Source organism: Ictidomys tridecemlineatus, chromosome 10 (assembly GCF_052094955.1).
Source record: "Ictidomys tridecemlineatus isolate mIctTri1 chromosome 10, mIctTri1.hap1, whole genome shotgun sequence".
NCBI lineage: Eukaryota > Metazoa > Chordata > Mammalia > Rodentia > Sciuridae > Ictidomys > Ictidomys tridecemlineatus.
This window is the reverse complement of record NC_135486.1, coordinates 125,520,113-125,540,336: the sequence shown is the minus strand read 5'-3', so window position 1 is coordinate 125,540,336 and position 20,224 is coordinate 125,520,113. Positions and strand designations below refer to the sequence as shown.

General features: G+C 40.5%; 1 protein-coding gene across 4 annotated transcripts in view; it reads right to left on the bottom strand.

The window, feature by feature from the left end:
- The window catches only part of Xpo6 (exportin 6), a 105,079-nt gene that overhangs the window by 35,538 nt on the left and 49,317 nt on the right, over positions 1 to 20,224 (bottom strand). For 2 of the 4 annotated variants that reach the window (XM_040278422.2, XM_040278421.2), the window contains exons 7-11: positions 14,658 to 15,111; positions 14,533 to 14,561; positions 11,610 to 11,643; positions 11,332 to 11,458; positions 7,294 to 7,403 (exon numbers count right to left, since the gene is read on the bottom strand). In XM_040278422.2, coding sequence (XP_040134356.2) covers positions 7,294 to 7,403; positions 11,332 to 11,458; positions 11,610 to 11,643; positions 14,533 to 14,561; positions 14,658 to 15,111 — 754 coding nt within the window. The remainder of the gene's footprint in view (positions 1 to 7,293; positions 7,404 to 11,331; positions 11,459 to 11,609; positions 11,644 to 14,532; positions 14,562 to 14,657; positions 15,112 to 20,224) is intronic. The other 2 variants (XM_005323778.5, XM_013357908.4) reach the window with 1 other exon arrangement.

Genomic DNA, 20,224 nt, shown 5'->3' with positions numbered 1-20,224 from the left:
AGAAATCTTTAGACAAGAGGGCAGACAAGAGAACAGATAAATTCTGTTTACATCATCCATAAACAGTCTTTCTGAACTAAAAGGGAATTCAGAGACTCTGTATGGAAAAGAGAACTGTAAATTAGACCTCAAATCCTTACTAGCAGTTGGCAACTCTAGCTCCAAAAAGGAAAAAGAAAACAAAACCTCATCATTTAAAAAATCACTTAGAAAACTACCAGCAATTGTGCTGCAGGTACCACTTTTGACGTCACACTTCTGTGAAGTCTACTCATTTATCTCCCAAGGTATCTGACAAAGTTGGATCAGGCACAGGGACAGGGCGGGGATGAGAAGAAGGGTGCCCTCTTCCCATTCTCCCCGTCTTCTTAGTAAGAGAACAATGGGCACGGAGGCCACCTGAAAGATACATTTCCCAGGTTCCCTTGCAGAATATAAAGATTGTCAATGACATCACTGAGACTTCTAGGAAAGCCTTTGCCACCCATCATTCCCAAGTCAGGGTTGTGGTGCAGCACCATCCAGCATTCATCACTGACCACAGGGCAACTGTGGATAGGAAGGCTGTTTCTACACGTAAAACTGGTAAAAAAAAAAAAAAAAAAAAAACACAGGCAAAAGGACCCAGCAAATCACTTGGTAAACAAAGAAAAGCAGACACTGACCATTTCCCAAATGAAAGACAACCAACCAAAGATGCCCATATCAAGATGTCACAAATGCTGGGACTATCAATGACTTTAATGCACTATTATAACATGAGGTTCTTTGAATGGAAGGTGTTGTGCAGAACTGTGTTCCTCCACTCCCCCAATTCACAAGTTGAAGCACTAAAAGTACCCCCCAGTGTGACTATATTTGGAGTCAGGGCTTACAAAGAGGCAATAACGGTTAAGTGGAGTGAGAGGGTAGTGACTGATGCCCTCATAAGACACACAAGAGAGGTCTCTTTTCCCACACATGCACAGAAAAGAAAGGCCACATGAACACATAACAAGAAAGCAGTCGTCTGCAAGCCATCAAGACAGTTTTAACCACAAATCAACCACTGGCACCTTTACCTTTGAGCTTCCAGCCCCCAGAACTGTGAGAAAATAAACTTCCACTGTTTAAGCCACACAACCTGTTATGCCTTTTGTTATGGCAGCCCAAGCAGAGTAGTATGGGGGTGGGGGGGACTGGGGTTGTGGCTCAGCGGTAGAGCGCTCGCCTAACACGTGCGAGGCCCTGGGTTCGATCCTCAGCACCACATAAAAATAAAGTAAAGGTATTATGTCCAACAACAACTAAAAGATAAATCTAAAAAGGAAAAAAAACAAAGAAAGAAAAACTTGGAACGAAAAGCAAGAGTGGCCAAATGTCTGGGTAAATCTGAGAAGACTATTTCTCTGCTGGTAAGATCTTTAAAAGATGGGTGATGAATAAAAGCAAAACTTGTAACATTCTCTGATTGGGTTTTCAAAGCTCATAGTCATAAAACACATGACAACCACAAAGTAAAGAAGGGAGGGTAAAAAGAATCTCTATGGTGGTAAGATTTCTCTTTTACATGGATATAAAATGTTAATTTTTCACATTAAGAGAATATATAAAGACCCAGAGCAACCACTAAAATATTCCCATATATAGAGAGTTATAATCAAACACTAATAGAGGGCTGGGGTTGTGGCTCAGTGGTAGAGCGCTCGTCTAGCACGTGCGAGGCCCTGGATTCGATCCTCAGCACCACATAAAAATAAACAAACAAAATAAAGGTATTGTGTCCAACTACAACTAAAAAAGTATATATATTTTTTTTTATAAAGCACTAATAGATATGTTGAGGAAAACTAATGTGCATACAACTAACATCAGTGCCTCAAAAAAAAATAGAAGCAAAAACTAATAGAACTAATAGGAAACGTAAGCAAATCCACAATTACACTGGCAGAATCCACTTCTAAGTGATAGAATGAGTAGGATAAAGAAGATGTGTTCGATTCTATCAACCAACCTGACCTGATATTTATAGAACATTCAAGAATAGCAGAAATACACATCTTTTTTTTCAGGTGCATGAAGACTGGGTCATAAAACAATCTTTAACAAATTTAAAAGAACTATGTTTACAGACCATACTAAGACTGAACTAGAAGAGAGTAACAAAAAGATACAAGGAAAATTCCCAAATATTTGGAAAAAAGACATATCAAGAGAAATTAGAAAATACTGTAAATCAAATAACAATGATACGCAACATTAAAATCTGATGGATAAAGCCAATAAAAGCATTGACTGCTTATATACACTATGGATAAAAACCCTATATACCTCACAAAGTTCTGGAAGTTAAACAAAATGTATCGTTATTATGGTAAAGTAGTTGCCTAATAAATGTATAATGAATAAACACACAAACAAAGAAATGAATAAGCAATAGGCAATAAACAAAACTCCAAGTCAGAAATGGTGAAAGATAGAAGCATGACCCTGGATAGCTTTTTCAACTCAATAAAATAACAAAGATCCCATCATTTGCTATCTAGAGCAATCTGGGGCATTAATTTCTCCTAACAGAAAATAAAATAACAAAATAATTTCTCCTAGCAGGAGCTAGAAGGCCACAGGTCTAACGCTCCTCTGCACTATGTTATTAAGTACATCAATGTTACGTGTAGAAAAGAGAGCAGCAGTCTTTCTCATCCACATTTGTTTACAGGGAAATCTCATGTTACCCAGAATCCCTGTGCTGGTTGTGGCCAGCTCTTGCCATTATTCTTAGGACAGAGAGGTTCACAGGACATGACTCAAATACTTTAGGTTGCTTCACACACGCAGGTTTCCTCATCTTCTTGTAAAAATAAGTTTCTACACAGGTGCCTCCCTTCACATCAGTGAACGTAAATAAAGGGGGGAGAGAACAGGGAAGAGAAGCAACACCATTTAGTGAGCACCAACCGCCCACACACTTCACATGCATTGGCTCGGCCTGTTTTCTCAGGAGCCTGTGAAGGTGCGACCATCCCCCAAGTACAAATGAGGAAAGGGAGCCTGAAACCCACACCTTTCTACATAGGACAGCTCACAATGGCAATCAGGACCATCACTCCAAAAGCAACTTTGCTCAGCGGAACGTTCATCCCATTAACACTGGAACCCAGTTCTCTCAAGTCCCCACAGCTCTGATCAAGACACTCTTGCGCATTCTGAGTAAGAAACACGCAAAGCTCCAATCTCCAAGCTCCTAGAACCAAAAATAAACCTATGTACATTTGTGCTTCTAAATTTGTAGCTTACAATGCCTACCACTTTGTTGTGATGAATGATGCAAAACCTTAAACCACAAGGGACAGGAACCAAGTGCTGTCTCTGTGACTTAACCACACCTACGTTTCCCATTTAAGACACACACACAAAAACTTCCTGCAAGATTAGTTGCTTCTGAAATTCTGGCTTAAGCCACAAATGTGATTCCAAAAGCATCCCCACATTATTTTATCAGTTAAAAAACATTTGACCATGTTTGCAAGCTCTCAGTTAAAATAAATGTGATCACCAGTAGCCAATGTTCTTTATCAGCTGCTCCAACAAAAACAGCACACCTCTGATAATCAAACTGGGACTCTCATAACATGGAGCAGTGATCACCAACTTTCAAGCTTTCAATTAAAAGCTATGGAGCATATACTTGTATAAACATACAATGTAAGAGTGACATAAGCAAAGTTCAAATGTTTTGTGCACCACAGTGGACTGCCCAATATGCTCTTCTTCACAGTCTACCACCTTAACCCACGAGGGGGTGTATGACAGAAGAGGCAGTTCCCAGATGGTGGTTACTATTGAACAACATAAATCCAGACCAGCTTTGAGGGATTTTCCCTTATTCTGTTTCATTTTCAAAAGGCATTTAAAAAAAAAAAAAGGTGTTATAAAAATATTGTGTGTGTTTCTGGGGAAGGGAAAAAAGAAAACAAAAAACCTCTTTTAGTATAATCAAACAATCAATGAAAAAATTCCTAGTGTCTGAAGTGGCTAGCCAGCAACTCGATCACCTGTGATATCATCAGGTAACAGGTACCTACACAGCCAGGTCAACATCTGCACGGGATAAAGGCCTCAGCCTCTCCAGGGATTACTGTTGACTGGCAGTAACATTTCCATTACATGCTGCTATCATCATCGATGAGACCACTTATTCAGTGCCTAATATATCAAGACACAGTGCCAAGTGTTTTATGTATGTGATTTATCTGAATACTAACCATTCTTCAAGAGTTATGTGAGTGGCCTAGATATGCACCTCAGTAGTAGAGTGGTAGGATGCTTGCCTGGCATGTGTGAGACTCCCCAGCACTACATTAAAAACAAAATGTAAAAATATGAGACATTAGTATGTCCATCTTGGAAATGAGATGAGCACATAAAATTTGACCAACAGAACACGGCAATCACAGAGCAGAAAAAGAATTTAAACTGTCTCACTGCTCCATCTCTAGGTACAACAACCTGCACAAAGTAATACTCACTTACCTATAATACTCATCTATATGTTTTTTTAAATATTTTTTTGTAGTAGATGGACACAATACCTTTATTTTTATATGGTGCTGAGGATCAAACCCAGTGCCTCACACATGTGAGGCGATTGCTCTACCAACTGAGCTAAAACCCCAGCCCTCATCTACATGTTTAATGTTAGTAATCTGCTAGCATATGCTTTCTCAACAGAACCATATTCGTCACACCTCCAAATTGTATTATTTTTAAAAAAGCATTTTCATATTAATCCCTCCTTCTGCTTATCTCTCAACAAGCCTGAGGGATATGAAGAAATACCTATCACTGAACAGAAAAATCTGGAATAATCCCAGAACCAAAAGATATGTCTGATCAGTGTGTGAGAAAGATATTTTGGTAGAAGGAGATTCTCTTTGAAGAATTTCATTCAAAAAGACAATTATTTCAATAAAAACAGAATCTACTATTGTGTAATTTCTGCCCTGACATTACAGCAATTTAGACACTATTCTGTAATAACAAAAATGATGTTTGGAAACAAAAGAACACATGTTAATTTTAAAATGTTTTACTTAGAATGATCCAATCCAGCCTCTCTACCCAGGTGGAGTTTCTCCCATCAGCCTCCCTCCACGGGGCACATGACTGAGGAGGGTGTCCACTAATGCTACCACCACCCACAGGTCCCATGTACTCAGCACTTACAACACTCTTGTAAACAACATTAAATGTCTGAAAAACAACCATCACTGTCCCCATTTTTACAAGGAGGGAAGGGGACAGAGAAGAAATAGAAGAACTTTAGACAGGGCAAAGGGGAGGGAGAGGAGGGGAGAGGGCATGGGGGTAGGAAAGAGGGTGGAATGAGACAGACATCATCATCCTAAGAATTTGTGTATGAAAACATGAATGGTGGGACTCTACTTTGTGTACAACCAGAGACATGAGAAATTGTGCTCTATTTGGATAATATGAATTTAATTGCATTTTATTATCATATAAAACAAATCAGAATGAAATAAAATTTCTTTAAAAAGAAAGAAAGACACTACAAAGCCAGAATTCCCAAGCATGACATCACAGTGCAGAACCTCCCTCAGCCGCTGGTAAGTTTCACACACATTGACTACCTGCTCTGAAACTTCTCTTATTAATACTGTGCAAAGACACAAGAGCTAGGACTAACCTGGACAGAACCCGAGATGTTCTAGTGTGAGAAAGTCCCTGGGATGAGATCACTAACAGTCCCTCCCAGCATCCTTACATGCATGCACTAGAAACCTAAGAACCAGACTGATAATTAAAACAGAATTCTCTGCCTCCCTCCAGCCTGCCTGTTGAGGATGTGACTGGAATACAGCCACTCCACCGGAGCAGCCCAAATGTCATGTGTCTATTTCTGCTAAGTAGCCATTCTACTACATGTGGACCTACATGTGGACCTTGCCATTTTCCAGCATGCTGAACTCCCAACTTCCCCTCCTCTTCTCCCCACTCTGTGGCATTACACCATATAAGAAACACGCTGCTTGCAAGCAAGAAATAGGGCAGGGGCAACCTTTCCCTATTTTCTGTGTTTTAAAAAAAATGCAATAAAAATTACACAATTACTGTGGAGTGAAGGATTATGGATAAATATCTCCCTTATGTTTTTCATCTTCTCCTGTTTTTTAAAAAAATACATTAAAAACAAATAAATATGCGTAGGACCCAAGTGCAATGGCTCATGCCTGTAATCCCAGAGACTCAGGAGGCTGAGGCAATAGAATTACAAGTTCAAGGCCAGTTTAGCAATTTACTGAGGCCAAGCAACTTAGTGAAACCCTGTCTCAAAATAAAAAATGAAAAGGACTGAGGATGTGACTTAGTGGTAAAGTGCCCCTGGGTTCAATCCCCACTAAAAACAAAACAACAATGGGCAAAAAAAAGAAAAAAAGGGGGGGAAAAAGAACATTTTTTTCTATGACATTATTTTTTTGTAGAGATGGATACAATACCTTTTATTTTATTTATTTATTTATTTTTATGTGGTGCTGAGGATCAAACCCAGTGCCTCACACGTGCTAGGCAAGTGCTCTACCAATGAGCTACAACCCTAGCCCTCCATAACATATTTATTAATTTATTTAGGACATTTTGTTCTTTTTCTTTTTTGTGGAACTGGGAATTGAATCCAGGAACATTATGCCTGTAAGCATTCTGCCTCCTTATAGCAGGGACTCACAAAGTTGTCGAGGCTGGCTTCAAACTTACTATCCTCCTGCCTTAGCCTCCCAAGTCACTAGAATTACAGACATGCGCCACACAACCAGTATGTTTAGGAAATTTGTTAACACATAAAAAGGAGTTAAGAATATAATGAACCCCGAGTTTCTATCAACTAACTTCAACTTCAGTTATCAACACATAACCAATCCTGTTTTTTTTTAATGTAACAAAGTATTTCCCTTCTACCCTCAGTGGGTTATTTAAAGCAAATTTCAGAGGTCATATCATTTCATTCAATATATTTTTGTCTATATCTCTAAAACAAAAGCCTTTAAAGAGAACATACAATTGTCATATCTAAAAAATTAATAACACAATTACTTTTTTAATTAGAAAAAAAGTTTTTAAAAAATAAGATCTTTAAAAGAAAAAAAAAATGAAGAAAACACTCAATGGCATTACTTCTGAACAGCTCACATGGGTCAAATTTCACTAAAGAGGTCCAGAGAAATGGCTGCCCCTATAGTCCACGAGAATAACTGGCAAAAATGACTGTTTCTATTGATCAGTGTTTCTGGGGTTTACCTGTTGAGAACTGCTTCCTTGTCTCCCAGACGACTTTTAATTTTACTTGTCAGATAGTCCAAAAAGAGTGTCCAGATATCCAAACAAGAGAAGTAACCTTCATGAGTAGGCTATGGTACAAAAGAAATCCAGACAATGAAATTACTTAATGCAACTATTGCTTAGAAACACACTCACCAGGGTTTACCTCCACCAAAAGGGCACAACATAGGCACAGACAGACTCCCTCTATTTCCTTGTAACCATCACTGGGGGCTTTTGGTGTCTTCACCATTGACCCCTATGGAACTTAACAAGACAAGGGTGCGGTGGAACACATCATTAGGGAGATGCTATGCAGGACAAATCGAGTGCCCAGTGCCCAGTGCTAGAGTCAATGCTTTTTCTGCTACAAACCATTACAAAACCAAAAGTAAAAGTGGCTTCAAAGGTGACAGGTTTACACATTTGAATATAAGGAAAGTACTACTCGAAAGTCTTCTTATATAACAGACTGAAAAGCAGCTGTTAAGTGTCACCCCCCAAGGCACATGCCATTTGCAAAAGCAAGGGTGTCAACAGGCTGGCAGCAACCTCAACTAGGTTTTGATAAGGACAAAAAGGAACAAGAATACAGCAACTGCAGGGTCCTAGTGCCTGGACTGCTACACTGTTAACTTTACTAAGAGCCCTGAGATTCTCTTTCATGAAAAATCCAGGGACCATTCTCTCCAATAGCTAATCTTTACCACACACATTCAGGTTCAACCTGTGACCCCCAAATGCTGGTCCACAACAGTCCTTTATTTGGTTTTCCTAATGTCTTGCCTCATGAACCACATATTTGGGGACAGGATCAGATATGGAAAGAAAGAACACATTTACCTTCTTGGATCAGTTTCCTTCTGTTTCTGAGCCACGAGGAAATTCAAAAGTTTACAAGGGCACAGAAGGAATGTTCCAAGAATAACTAACATTGGCGGTAGGTAGCCACGGCATCCTACATATGGTCCGAAATCACAACTGACCATAGTTGCCAACCTCACAACCTGAAAAGCATCCCTGGGACTATGCTGCTAAGATCAGTCAGGAGCTGACAGGACCAACCTCAATGACCCATGTCCTGCCTCTACTTCTTACTTGGTAAAAGCCAGGATGTCTATCACATGAAGTGAACCAGGAGAATAATCGAGAAAAACAATAAGACAGACGTGGAAATAACGTGGGGAGTCAGCAGACAGGCCCTAAGACTTGCACATCCACAAGATACGTCTTGTCCTGCTATCACTTGCTGAACTTCCCTTAAATCAGTCAGTCACCCAATCATCCTTCCTTTGTTTGAAAATATCCACCCTCTAAAGAAAATGACTGATCAGATGCATGCAGAAGTGCTTTTAGGGTTCACGTGTGAAGAAGGACAAGTAAGATGCGCACACTTGAAAAGTCTTTGTTTTTTAATGGGGGCGGGGGGGGGGGGGGGGGGACAATCCCTAGGACCTTGCCCAGGCTGGGCCAGCGCTCCTCACTGAGGCCCAGCCCAGCCCTGGGGCAGTCTCCAGCTTTCCTCTGCATCTGGCAGGGGAGGGAATTTCAAGACATTTTCATCCCTCTGTGCCAAAGCAGCCCTTCCTTTATGATCTCAGCCCTGGTCCTTATCTTTTATTTTCTGCCTCACTCATACAGGATCTATCTGACACTCACTCAAACTTCTCTCAAATCCATTTTTCCTTGTCCCTTTTAAGATTTCTCTGCATCTTTCTCAAACAGCTTCTCCATCTCCATTGCTCCTCCCACGGCCCCCACCCATCATCTTGTGGTCACCTCTTCTGCTGCCCTCCCACCAGGCCTGTGAGCAGGTGGCCTCCTCCCTGCTCTGCACAATGACCCCTCCCTTCCACACATCCTCAAGCTTGGGTCCTCCTCTGCCCTGCCACCTGTGCCCTAGCCCTTGCCCTGCTCCCAGGAAAGGGTCACCCTTACCACTGGGGAATCTTATTTTTACATACCAAGTCCCTCTTTGAGAAAGGCTGGCTTGTAACCCTTGCTCCAAGTCCCCAATCACATATGCATTGCCCACACCAACCAGGCTCCACCCTTGCCTCTTCTAGCCTTATTAAGGCATAGTGTCAGTGCTTGTTTTTTTCTTTAAAGTCTTTAAAATCAGACGCCCTCTCTGACCCAGTAGTCTCATCCCTGGTATACACAAACAGAAAGAGCTACCCATGTGCATCAAAAAGCAAATTCAAGAGTGCTCACTGCAGCAGGATTCATAATTATCCAGAACCAGAAGTAGCCAAATCAGCAGTGGAATGGATTTTCAGACAATGGCTTATCACAACACAATGAGCAAGAACAAACCTCTGCTACAAGCAACATGGAGGAAGCTCACATGCAAAATTTCGAACGGGGACAAAAAAAGAAAAGCCAGAGAAAGCCAAGCACAGTGGCACGTGCCTAAATTCTAGCAACTTGGGAGGCAGAGGCCAGGAAGATGGCAAGGTCGAGGCCAGTCTCAGCATTAGCAAAATCCTGTCTCAAAATAAAAAATAGCTGGGTTCAGTGGTGCATGTCTATAATCCCAGCAGCTTGGGAGGCTGAGACAGGAGGAGAATCATGAGTTTAAAGCCAAGCTCAGCAAAAATAAGGCACTAACTAAGCAACTCAGTGAGACCCTGTCTCTAAATAAAATACAAAATAGGGCTGGGGATGGGGCTCAGCAGTCAAATGTCCCTGAATTAAAACCCTGCTACCAAAAAAATAAAAAATTAAAAAAAAGGGCTGGGGGGCTGGGATTTGGCTTAGAGGTAGAGCCTTTGATCCTCAGCACCACATAAAAATAAAGATATTGTGTCCATCTATAACTAAAAAGTAAATATTTAAAAAAAAAAAAAAAGATGGGGACATGGCTTAGTGGTAGAGCACCCTTGGGTTCAATCACCAGTACCACCACCACCACCACCACTACCACCCCAAAAAAACAGATGCCAGGGGCTGGGGATGTGGCTCAGCAGTAGAGTGCTCGTCTCCCATGCGTGGGACCCTGGGTTCAATCCTCAGCACCACGTTAAAAAAAAAAAAAAAAAAAACAGATGCCGGACAAAAAAAATACCAAACATACATTATATGCTTTTCAGAGAAATTCTAAACCAGACACAACTGACCTGTGATATCCAGGCCAGAACCATGCTACTTCTAAGTAGAAGGGAGGGAGAGTGATTCAGGGAAAGGTCGTGAGGGAATTTCTGGGGTGCTGGTGAAATTCTATTCCTGACTTGGGTGGTAATTCCAAGGACACATTCATGTGGAGAAAATTCATCAAGCTGTACACGATTTATGTATTTTTCTGTATTGTGTCATGCTCTATTTGAAAGCTTATTTGTTTTAAACATACCCACAAATAAGCAAAGGGACAAGATGTGACAGAAACGTTAAATCTAGACTGTGGTAACAGTTACGTGACTATCAATTCAATGAAGTGTCAAATCATAATGAGTGAATTCCAGGGTATGTAAAATTATACTTCAATAAAATTTTTAAAACTGTGTGTGTGTGTGTGTGTGTGTGTGTGTGTGTGTGTGTGTAAAACCTGGGTCACTTGGCTACCAACTGATTGAAAGCAAAGGCGGCTAGTGAAGTTTATATGCCTAGCTCCTAAAATATAATGGGAGCTCAAATATATTTATTGAACAGGAAAAAAAAACTCAATAGCACACAAACTTAACTCAAGAGCTTCACCATATATAATCTGTGGAATTTTAGTGACAGTTACAGAATGGAATTAAAGTCCCTAATTTGAGACTTTTTCTGTACTCTGCTTCCCTAACATAACAGTGGTAAGGAGCACAGACTGTGTGTCCAAACCCTGGTTCTACTACTCGCTGCCTGCATGACCTGAGCACACTTACTCCTGTGCCTCGGTCTCTGTGTGTATAAAGTGGAGCTGTAACAGTAGTGCCATCCTCACAGGGTGCTGTAAAGACTAAGGTGTTAGTTTATTGGTACTGAGCACACAGAGTAAACACCGTGAAGGAACAAGGAAAGGCCACGTTGGTGCTTTACCTGATGAAACGTGTACTTGAACAAAAGCGTCAAAAACTCTACCACCGGGAACTGGGAGTAGGACTCGATTCTTCTCAGGTGAACACTTACAAAGAGCCGCAGAAAGTCAGTAAACTTCTCAATGTAGCTAGATAAGACAAGAAGACAAAAAGTGACCAAATGAACCTAGCCATCTTCCTCAGAAGAGAACTTAAATTCAACCCAAATTTCATTCAGTATAGAACTATACAGATTTATATATTTTTTCAGTTAAAAATATAAAGACCTGCAACAATTACCTACAGGACAGGCAACCCTTCATTCCATTACCACCTGAAACATAGCAGAAAAGCAACTTTAATCCTTAGACACCATCCACCAAGGCTTGCTGTGAGCTAGTGCTCTATTATTTCCTCACTCATTAGTATTAAGACTCAATTAGAATGAAAGGAAATGGTGCTCAGAAGTTGATGGCAGATTACTGTGTTATTTCAATCTTGCAAATCTAGAGGTCTGGTCTTCTGTACCAAGAGGCCAAAATATTAAAACAGGTTGTGCTACAGACATAACAACAAGGCTTCATGAGGGCGTGGCATCTAGGCAAAAGACATTCAGACCTACACCCTAACACTCAGGTCTCCCCCTCTGGCTCCTGGAGCCAGTGAAGCTTAGCACATCCCACTCCACCCTAAAAGTGATTTTCAGCTCTAAGAAGGAAGGCTGTTTAGAGCTGGCCAAGGCTTAAGGACAATTTAGTCTGACACTTCCATTTGACAGATGAAGCCCAGAGACAGGCCAAAGTCATTCCCAATCCAGGGCTCTTTCTTTTCACATCACAGTGAATCCCCAACTCATTTGTATTCACAAAATCATTTCACAGAGGAGTGTGGGTCACAGCTGCAAGGATAAGAGATTTTTGTTATTAAATACACAGCATATAATCACTCTCACATTTCAGAAACTGTCATTTTAAGCCCCTCGATACCAAAAGGTGATTAGAAAATGAGATGGACATACCTCCATAAATCACATTTCAGAGACCAACAAAAAAGTAAGAACATAATAGGCCTTAGCTAAAATTAATGTCTAAAAGCAATTCTGAAACTCATTTCTGCAAAAGCTGTTTTTTAAAACAGGTGTGAAATAATAAAGTTGAAAAGACAATTACTCCTCAGAGAGCAAAACTGGTCCAGAAATAAAATGTCCCATGCCATTCGCAGGACCTATCTCCACAAGGGTGGCCAACTGCCTATACGACTTCTACTCAGCCAGCTCATAGATACATGAGCTTATGCTCAGCTTTTTTGAAAATATGTGATTTTGATCGGATAAAGAGAATGGCTATTTCTGTATACCAAGGAGTCAAACACTTGGAAACATGCACTAACTGGCTGAAAGACAGCAAAGTACAGGGAGACTGCTCTCTGATGTCTCCAATCACTAACACTCACAGGTGCAGACCCCTCATTCCTCACTCAACACGTTTATTACATTATATTTTTACATGATCTTCAAAGTCACCCAGTTTACTGCTCTTTAGTAAAATGCACTCAATTTCCTATCACCCATAAAAGACCAAAGAGAAGCATGGGTAAGATATCCAGCAATCTCAATTTTATTTTACTGTCCAACCCAATTTTTAAAAATTACAAACAAGGCTGCTCAATATTTAAACTATAGGTTTGATTTCACCTCATTTTCTTTCCCTTGCCCACCTTCTGGTACAGGTGCTAATGAACAGTAGGAAGTTAGGAGGGGGAGGCAATAGAGGATGAGAGAAGCCAAGGACCCGGTTAAGCAGCTCCTAAACAACTGAGGACAGACAGAGCTGTTTAGAATTAGTACAAGGGACCCCAGAACCAGAAACAAGCACACAGCATTATTTATGTCACCTTTCTGCCTCCAGGTACCTCTCAGCTTTCACAGGGCAAGAGGAAGCATAGGATTAAAATATGAAACCAAGAGCACAGAAGTTACATGGAACAAAATCAGTACACAGATAATCCATGAAGACATTTCTATATCATCTGGACTAAGGCATAACAGTGCATGGGACTGTGTTATGCCTCAAGGAAAAGTCAAAACAACTGATACTGATGGTTGGTACAAGCAGCTACATTTTATTAACATATGAAGACAAGACAGACTTTCTTAACCAAAACTAGAAAGGAGATGAAATTGTGTGAATACTAAAACCTTTGTGTTCTTATAGAAAGTTACCATTAAGTCATGAAAAAATATACCATACCATGAGTTTCTGTATTTATACAAAGCAAATGCCACACAAATCTTGTTTACAATGAACCAAACCAAAATAATCATACGTTATCAATTTTTTAAATAGAAACATTAAAAAAGTGTCTGATTTCAAAAGCATACAACTTTCTTCACTTTAGGCAATTACCTTTATATTCTGCTACTTTAAGAAAAAGGAAATAGCTTAATTCTGTTATAGCTTAATAACAACACACAGTCCAAGGAAAACTCATTAAGATATTAACAACTTTTACTGTCAGGCAAGTTATATTTTCTAATTCAATACGTTTTATCAGCTTGGATGTTTCTGAACAGTCAACAGGATTGTTCATAATATGTTTCCAATTTCCCTTGTGTTTATGCAGCAATGGCATCGGGTTAATGCAAGTTGTAAGATACATAAATGACATCATCTGTAAAGGAAATAAATAATGATCACTGCCTCTGACTACTGTGATGAAGTCATCTTTTAAAATATTTTCAGAAAAATGGGCCTGGGCAATCTTGGGCTCCATTCCAGGGAATCGTAACAAAGCAAAATAGATGTGCTCCATATTAACTTGGACTCACATTACAATCTCTCCTATCATTTGATGAGCACTGTCATTTGGGTAAAACTCACAATAATAGTAATCCTATACATTGCAAGATGTTCACTTGGAAAAAGTCAAAGAGTAAAAACTGACAAGCAACACCCCGTGGGAAAGGGTGACTGTGACTCCTGTACCTCCCGGACCTCTTCTCCTGTTCTTGCCTACGCAGGAGCAGCAGAGTCAGTTCCTGTACCACCTCAGACCTGCAGGCAAATAGTGAGGGAGAGGGGGAAGAGCGGTGGAGGGAAGACAGGAAATGGATGGGAAAGAAAAACAACAACCTACACCATCCACCATCACTTTTCATGTGGTCTCATTGCCCTGGACCACCCTAGCCCTTCCAGCTCATCTGGGACTTATTGTACACACCTACCTTTCTGGTCTTCACCAGGAGCCCACATTCTGAAATCAAAGGGGATTACAGACACTGCGGCACAGCGTGCTAAACAGCTAAGGCCCTTTCTCAGGACACAACCCACTCACACCTGTTTCCATTACCTCTCATCGAGCTCTTCTAGCCTGCTCTTCACTGTGTGGGCATTGCTATCCTTGGTGATTTTCTGCAGGAGGTAGAAAGTCTGCTGGAACATACGCAGTAAGTACTCCTCGAACTCCATAGGCACACAGTTCTTGGACATGAGTTCATTGATGCAGGACATGGCCAGGACCCCTAGCCGGCCGCGCTCCTGACCCAAAACACAGTTCTGGCTGCTACCATTCACTGATGCCATCTTTCTGGCCCGGATGTCACAGCCAAAGCGCGCAAAGTGGAAGATGGTGGTGAGGAGGGACGGGGTGATGCTGGCAGACAGAGGAATCCAACTGAAGAGGTGGGCCAGGCACTCCAAGGCCAGGGAACAGATATACTCACTCTCCGCATCGAGGATGGGAATTGGCTGATTCAACAGTTTGGCTGAACTAGGACTTTGCAACAGGTTACTCAGTAAGTCACCTAAAAATTTAAAAAAGGTTTTTACAACATCCAGTATCAAATCTCTTAATAATCAATGAAAAACATGAAAGAAATGTGACCAGGCAGATAAAGACTACAAGAAAATGGTCATAATGTCTAATACCAAGGACGACTAAAATCTATTTCTACTTTAAACCTAAATCTATTTTAATGTACAAGAAAAATGCTGCACTGGGCACAGTGCACAGGCCTGTAATCCCAGCAGCTCATGAGACTGAGACAGGAGGATCACGAGTTCAAAGTCAGCCTCAGCAATGGTGAGACGCTAAGCAACTCAGTGAGACCCTGTCTCTAAATAACATGCAAAACAGGGCTGAGTACCCCTGAGTTCAATCCCCAGGGAAGGAAGGAAGGAAGGAGGGAGGAAGGAAGTGGGGGAAGGAAGGAGGGAAGGGAAAATGCTGCACATTAGTAAGTACCACCCTAATACAAAGACAGTCAATGCATGTTAAGAGACAATTTTCAGGAGAAGAAATACAAAAGGAAAACCAGCATACAGATAACAAATTAAAAATCAGAAAACACAAATTAAAAGGAAAGTGAGAAAAATAAGAATGTTGGAGAATGCTGAATTCAGAGGATGAGGAAGGGATAGAAGAATGTTCACTGGCAGGAGCATGGGCACTGTGTCAAGGGATCCCGCGCTTTGGAACCCTGGTGCATTCACGCCCATCACTTGGCCATTCCCCGTCTGGTGTGTTCCCAAAGCAACCCTCACCCAGCTCTGAGGGACAAGTAGAATCCTGGGGTGGGTGTAGTTACAGGCAATCTGGGCTCCTCCTTGGAGGGAGAACATAACATGCTGGGGATACAAAAAGGCAGCAGCCACAGCCAGGACCTTCAAAAGGGATTACTGAATAAAAAGCCAAACAGAATCGCAATATCACCACACCATCTATACAGTCAAATACAGAGATGCCATTAAAGTTTTACAAGAACATGTTACGAGAGAGAGAGAGAGAGAGAGAGAGAGAGAGAGAGAGAGAGAGAGAGAGAGAGAGAGAGAAAGAGATTAAAAGGGCTGTTCACTGTGGGAGAGGGGGACAGCAGAAGCATGGTGAAACAGAAAACATACGCCGCAACAAGTTGTTCATCACCCCCCGGTTATTTTGCTGCAGCCGGACTGGGGCATACATAAAAAAATAATGAGTGAGGTCTTACATCAATCAATGACACTCAAGTGCCATGAACTATGCAGTATGATTAAATTCACAATCTGCCCTTGTGACTTAGAATTTTAAATACAAGCATTACTACAAAGCCTCAGTTCTAAAGGGCTGGGTTTTTTGTTTCTGGTTTTTATGAGACAGGCTCCTGCTATATTGTCCAGGCTGGTCTCCAACTCCTGGGATTACAAAACCCTCCTAACTCCACCTCCCAAGTAGCTGGGACTACACGTGTTCTCCACAGCACCCAGCTCAAAGTTTGCTGTAGGGACCTGGGTGAACTCCAAGACCTTTCAGGGCCCACAAATAAACTTTTTTTTTTTTTGGGGGGGGGGGTACAGGGGCTTGCAATAGATCAGCCCCAGGGCCTTTCAAAAGCCTAACGCCTGCACTAGCAATGGGTGGTCTTTCACAACTTTCACAAGGAAGATGTCCCAAAATACATGGTCTTAAACTAATATCTGTAGTAAGAAGTGGGTTTTCATAATCTTTTCTTCTTAGAGATTTTCTTTCTTAAAGAAATGTATCCATGGAAAAAACACCTCAAGGTCGGCAATTCCTTCAGTTTAATGACTTCTGTTGAATCCAAGCAAAATTAAAATTTGTTTTTATTAAAAATAAAAATACGATATTATGCCACTGATATAATTTTTTATCTAATCTAATCTGTCTGTCCTGTGTCAGGTATAGAGAAAAGTCTATAAAGATCACCAAATATAATTTAATGTTGGTATTATTTCTATATAGAATACCAGGTAAATTCTCACATTTTATACTTAATAGCAGGAGGTCTCAAATGTCTGGGTCTCAGAACACCTTCACAATCTTTTAAAAATTACTGAAGATCCCAAAGAACTTTTATTTATGAGAGCTATTTCTCTCCATTGTTATTGGGGTTTTTGTTTTTTGGTTTTTTGTGGTGCTGGAGATTGAACCTAGTGCCCTGTGCATTCAAGGCAAACACTCTACCAACTGAGCTATATCCCCAATCTTATGAGGGCTATTTCTATTGATATTAGCTAACTGGAAATTAAAGTTGAGAACTTTTTAAATATTTAATTCACTTAAATAATAAACACATTAGCACAAATAACATTTTTAAATAAAAAATGAGTAAAAAATATTTTACCCCCCAAATTAGTAAGAGTAGTAGTATAATTTTTTACAGTTTTAGAAATTCCTTTAAAAAGATAGCTAGAATCTCACATCTGCTTCTGCATTTATCTGTTGCAATATATTGTTTTCATTGAAATATATGAAGATTCAGCTTCATATAGATGTACAATTTAAAAAGATGACTTTTCAGAAGACTGTGGTTATTCTTTAATATATCAAAAGTAACTTCTTTTTTAATATTTATTTTTTTTAGTTCTACTTCAACAGAATACCTTTATTTTATTTATTTATATGTGGTCTGAGGATCGAACTCAGAGCCTCACATGTGCTAGGCGAGCGCTCTACCACTGAGCCACAACCCCAACCCCCAAAGTAACTTCTTAATAGGCTCACATCCATGTAGAATCTGAACATTTTATTATTTCGTAGTAAGAGAATGGGACTAAATGACAATGTCTTAGGATTTCTGTGAATATACAACTGACCCGTGGGACCTTCCAAAAAAGGGGGAAGGGGGACCTCCAAAGGTGCCCAAACCTGTCAAGAACTTCTACTTTAGTTATTAATATAAACAAGTAAGTTAACCTTTCTCAGTCTGACCCTAATCTCCTCAGTCATTACATGAGGGCTGTTATTTTTTAATAATAGGGCTTAATTTCCTAGTTAAAAGTAGATTTAAAAATTGTCCCTATTCTGTGGGCTCAGAAAAATTTTCTCAGGAAGGGATTTCTAATAGCTCCCATTTGTGTTATTATTTGCTTGGCCCGGCAGCCCCATGCTGACAACTTTACATGTGTGTTCTCATTCTCCTTTAATGCCAATTCTCATTTAAATAGCTGTAAGGTAAAAATTATTAATAGCTATGATTAGGAACTATTAGGATAGCCTAGGCTTAGATGGATCAAGTGTTCCATCTAGTCCCTCAGCCAATAAGACAGAAAAATGAAACTGAAATCAGGTCTGGCTCCAAAGCCAATGTCCTTTCCAAAATACTTGTCAACTAGAAAGATTATTTACCTAGGAAAAAAAGAATAGCGAGAAAGGTAATAATACAGAAAAATATGCAGGATTTAAAATCATACATAAAATAAACTGTATATGCCATAACTGCAACTATATGCACAAGAACAAAGATACAATGGAATCATGCAAGGTAAAAAGGTAAAAATTGTTTAGATAGAGATGATCTGTGGTTTGTTTGCTTTCTTTTAATCCCCTCAAAAAAAAAAAAAAAAAAAAAAAGAACATTTTAACATGTTTCTCATCTAGGCCTCTTCAGCAGCATCCCGGCCTCCGTGGCCTAGATGCCAACAGCATTTCTCCAGTTGTGTTAACCAAAAACTTCTCCAGATGCCGTCAAATGTTCCCTGTGGGGCGAAACATCCCAGCTAAGAACCACTACTGTAACTGTAGCCTCAACTCAATAAAGTAAGGGAAGATTCTATTCAAGGAGCCCCTAGGAGAAGAACATGGCATCACAAGGAGTTGTGGGTGACCCTCCTGAGTCTCATCTTTCTACAGGTAGTGTATATGGGATAAGTGAAAAGATTTGCAAATGCGACTGGGAAGAGTCATCTGTCCAAACAGGAAGAGACACAGCCAACAGGAGACTAAGAGGCACTGGCCGCAAAAGTGCAGTAGGAAGGAACGGCCGTCCTGGGTGGGAAACACTATCCACATCTTCCTCCCCTATTCATCCTCAGAGGTAGTTAATCTCTTTTTACAGCTGAGGACATCAATGGTCAGAGAAGGTAAAAGGATCAAATTAAGGTCACACAGTAAGTAGCAAGGCTAGGACTCAAACCAGGGGAAGGAGGATGCCACCAGAAGCGGTGATAGTGACTAAGAAGGCCAAAGTTAGGACACAGACTGTGTGCCCAGACTTTGGGACAATGTTCTAGCATTCACTCACTCAGTTCCACCACTCACGAGACTTGTCATCTCCAGCAAGTTTCCTCCAGAAGCCCCAGTTCCCTTGGTTGTAAATGAGAGATGAACCACCAGCTGCTCCACAGCAGTCTGGGCAAGCACTGGAGGAGGCTCGGAAGGGGAGGCAATGATCTGGGGAACAACTGAGAAATGAACCATATGTGGCCTTCAAATCTTTTTCTACATCCAGGCCTAGAGTAGCTTTTGCAGGTCTTTCATCTTTGACAGTGACAAACAGAAAATTATACCAAAAGAAAGGGCACAGGAGATGACTGATAAGTGTACGGTACAGCACTGGGTACAATCCCCAGCACCCAGGGGTGGGGCAGGAGGACCAAAAGCCTGAGGAGGCTCCTAAATCTGACTGTGAGTGACAGACTTCAGGCAGAACAGTGTACATCCAGCAGGCACTGCCGATGGGGTGCGCTAAGGAATTAGTTTGTTTTATTTGCTGGCATTGGAGTTTCTCAGAATGAATTTCCTCTACAAAATTGAGTTTATGGGGTTAAGAATGCTAAAGAAAGAGTTTTCAGGAAGTTTTACTTGGTGTCTTAAGTGCACAAAGATAGTTGAGTAAAAGCAGCAAAATATATGTTGATTAAATCATCAGCACTGTGCAAATAATGGAGCAAGCTCTGATGACCTCATGTACAATTACAAAGAGAAAAAACTTAACAAATGAACATGTAGTTCTTCAAAAACAAAAAAAGAGGAAGTAAACCAGCTTACTTAACTCCCTTTGATCCCCACTCCACACCAAAAAAAGTCTCAATTTATTTAGCTTTTTCTCAAATACCAAAATTCAGGACTTCAAAAAATTGAACAGCATCTAAATGGCAATTCCCAAGAAGCAGGCACCAATGTGTTTAGGTTTTATAATA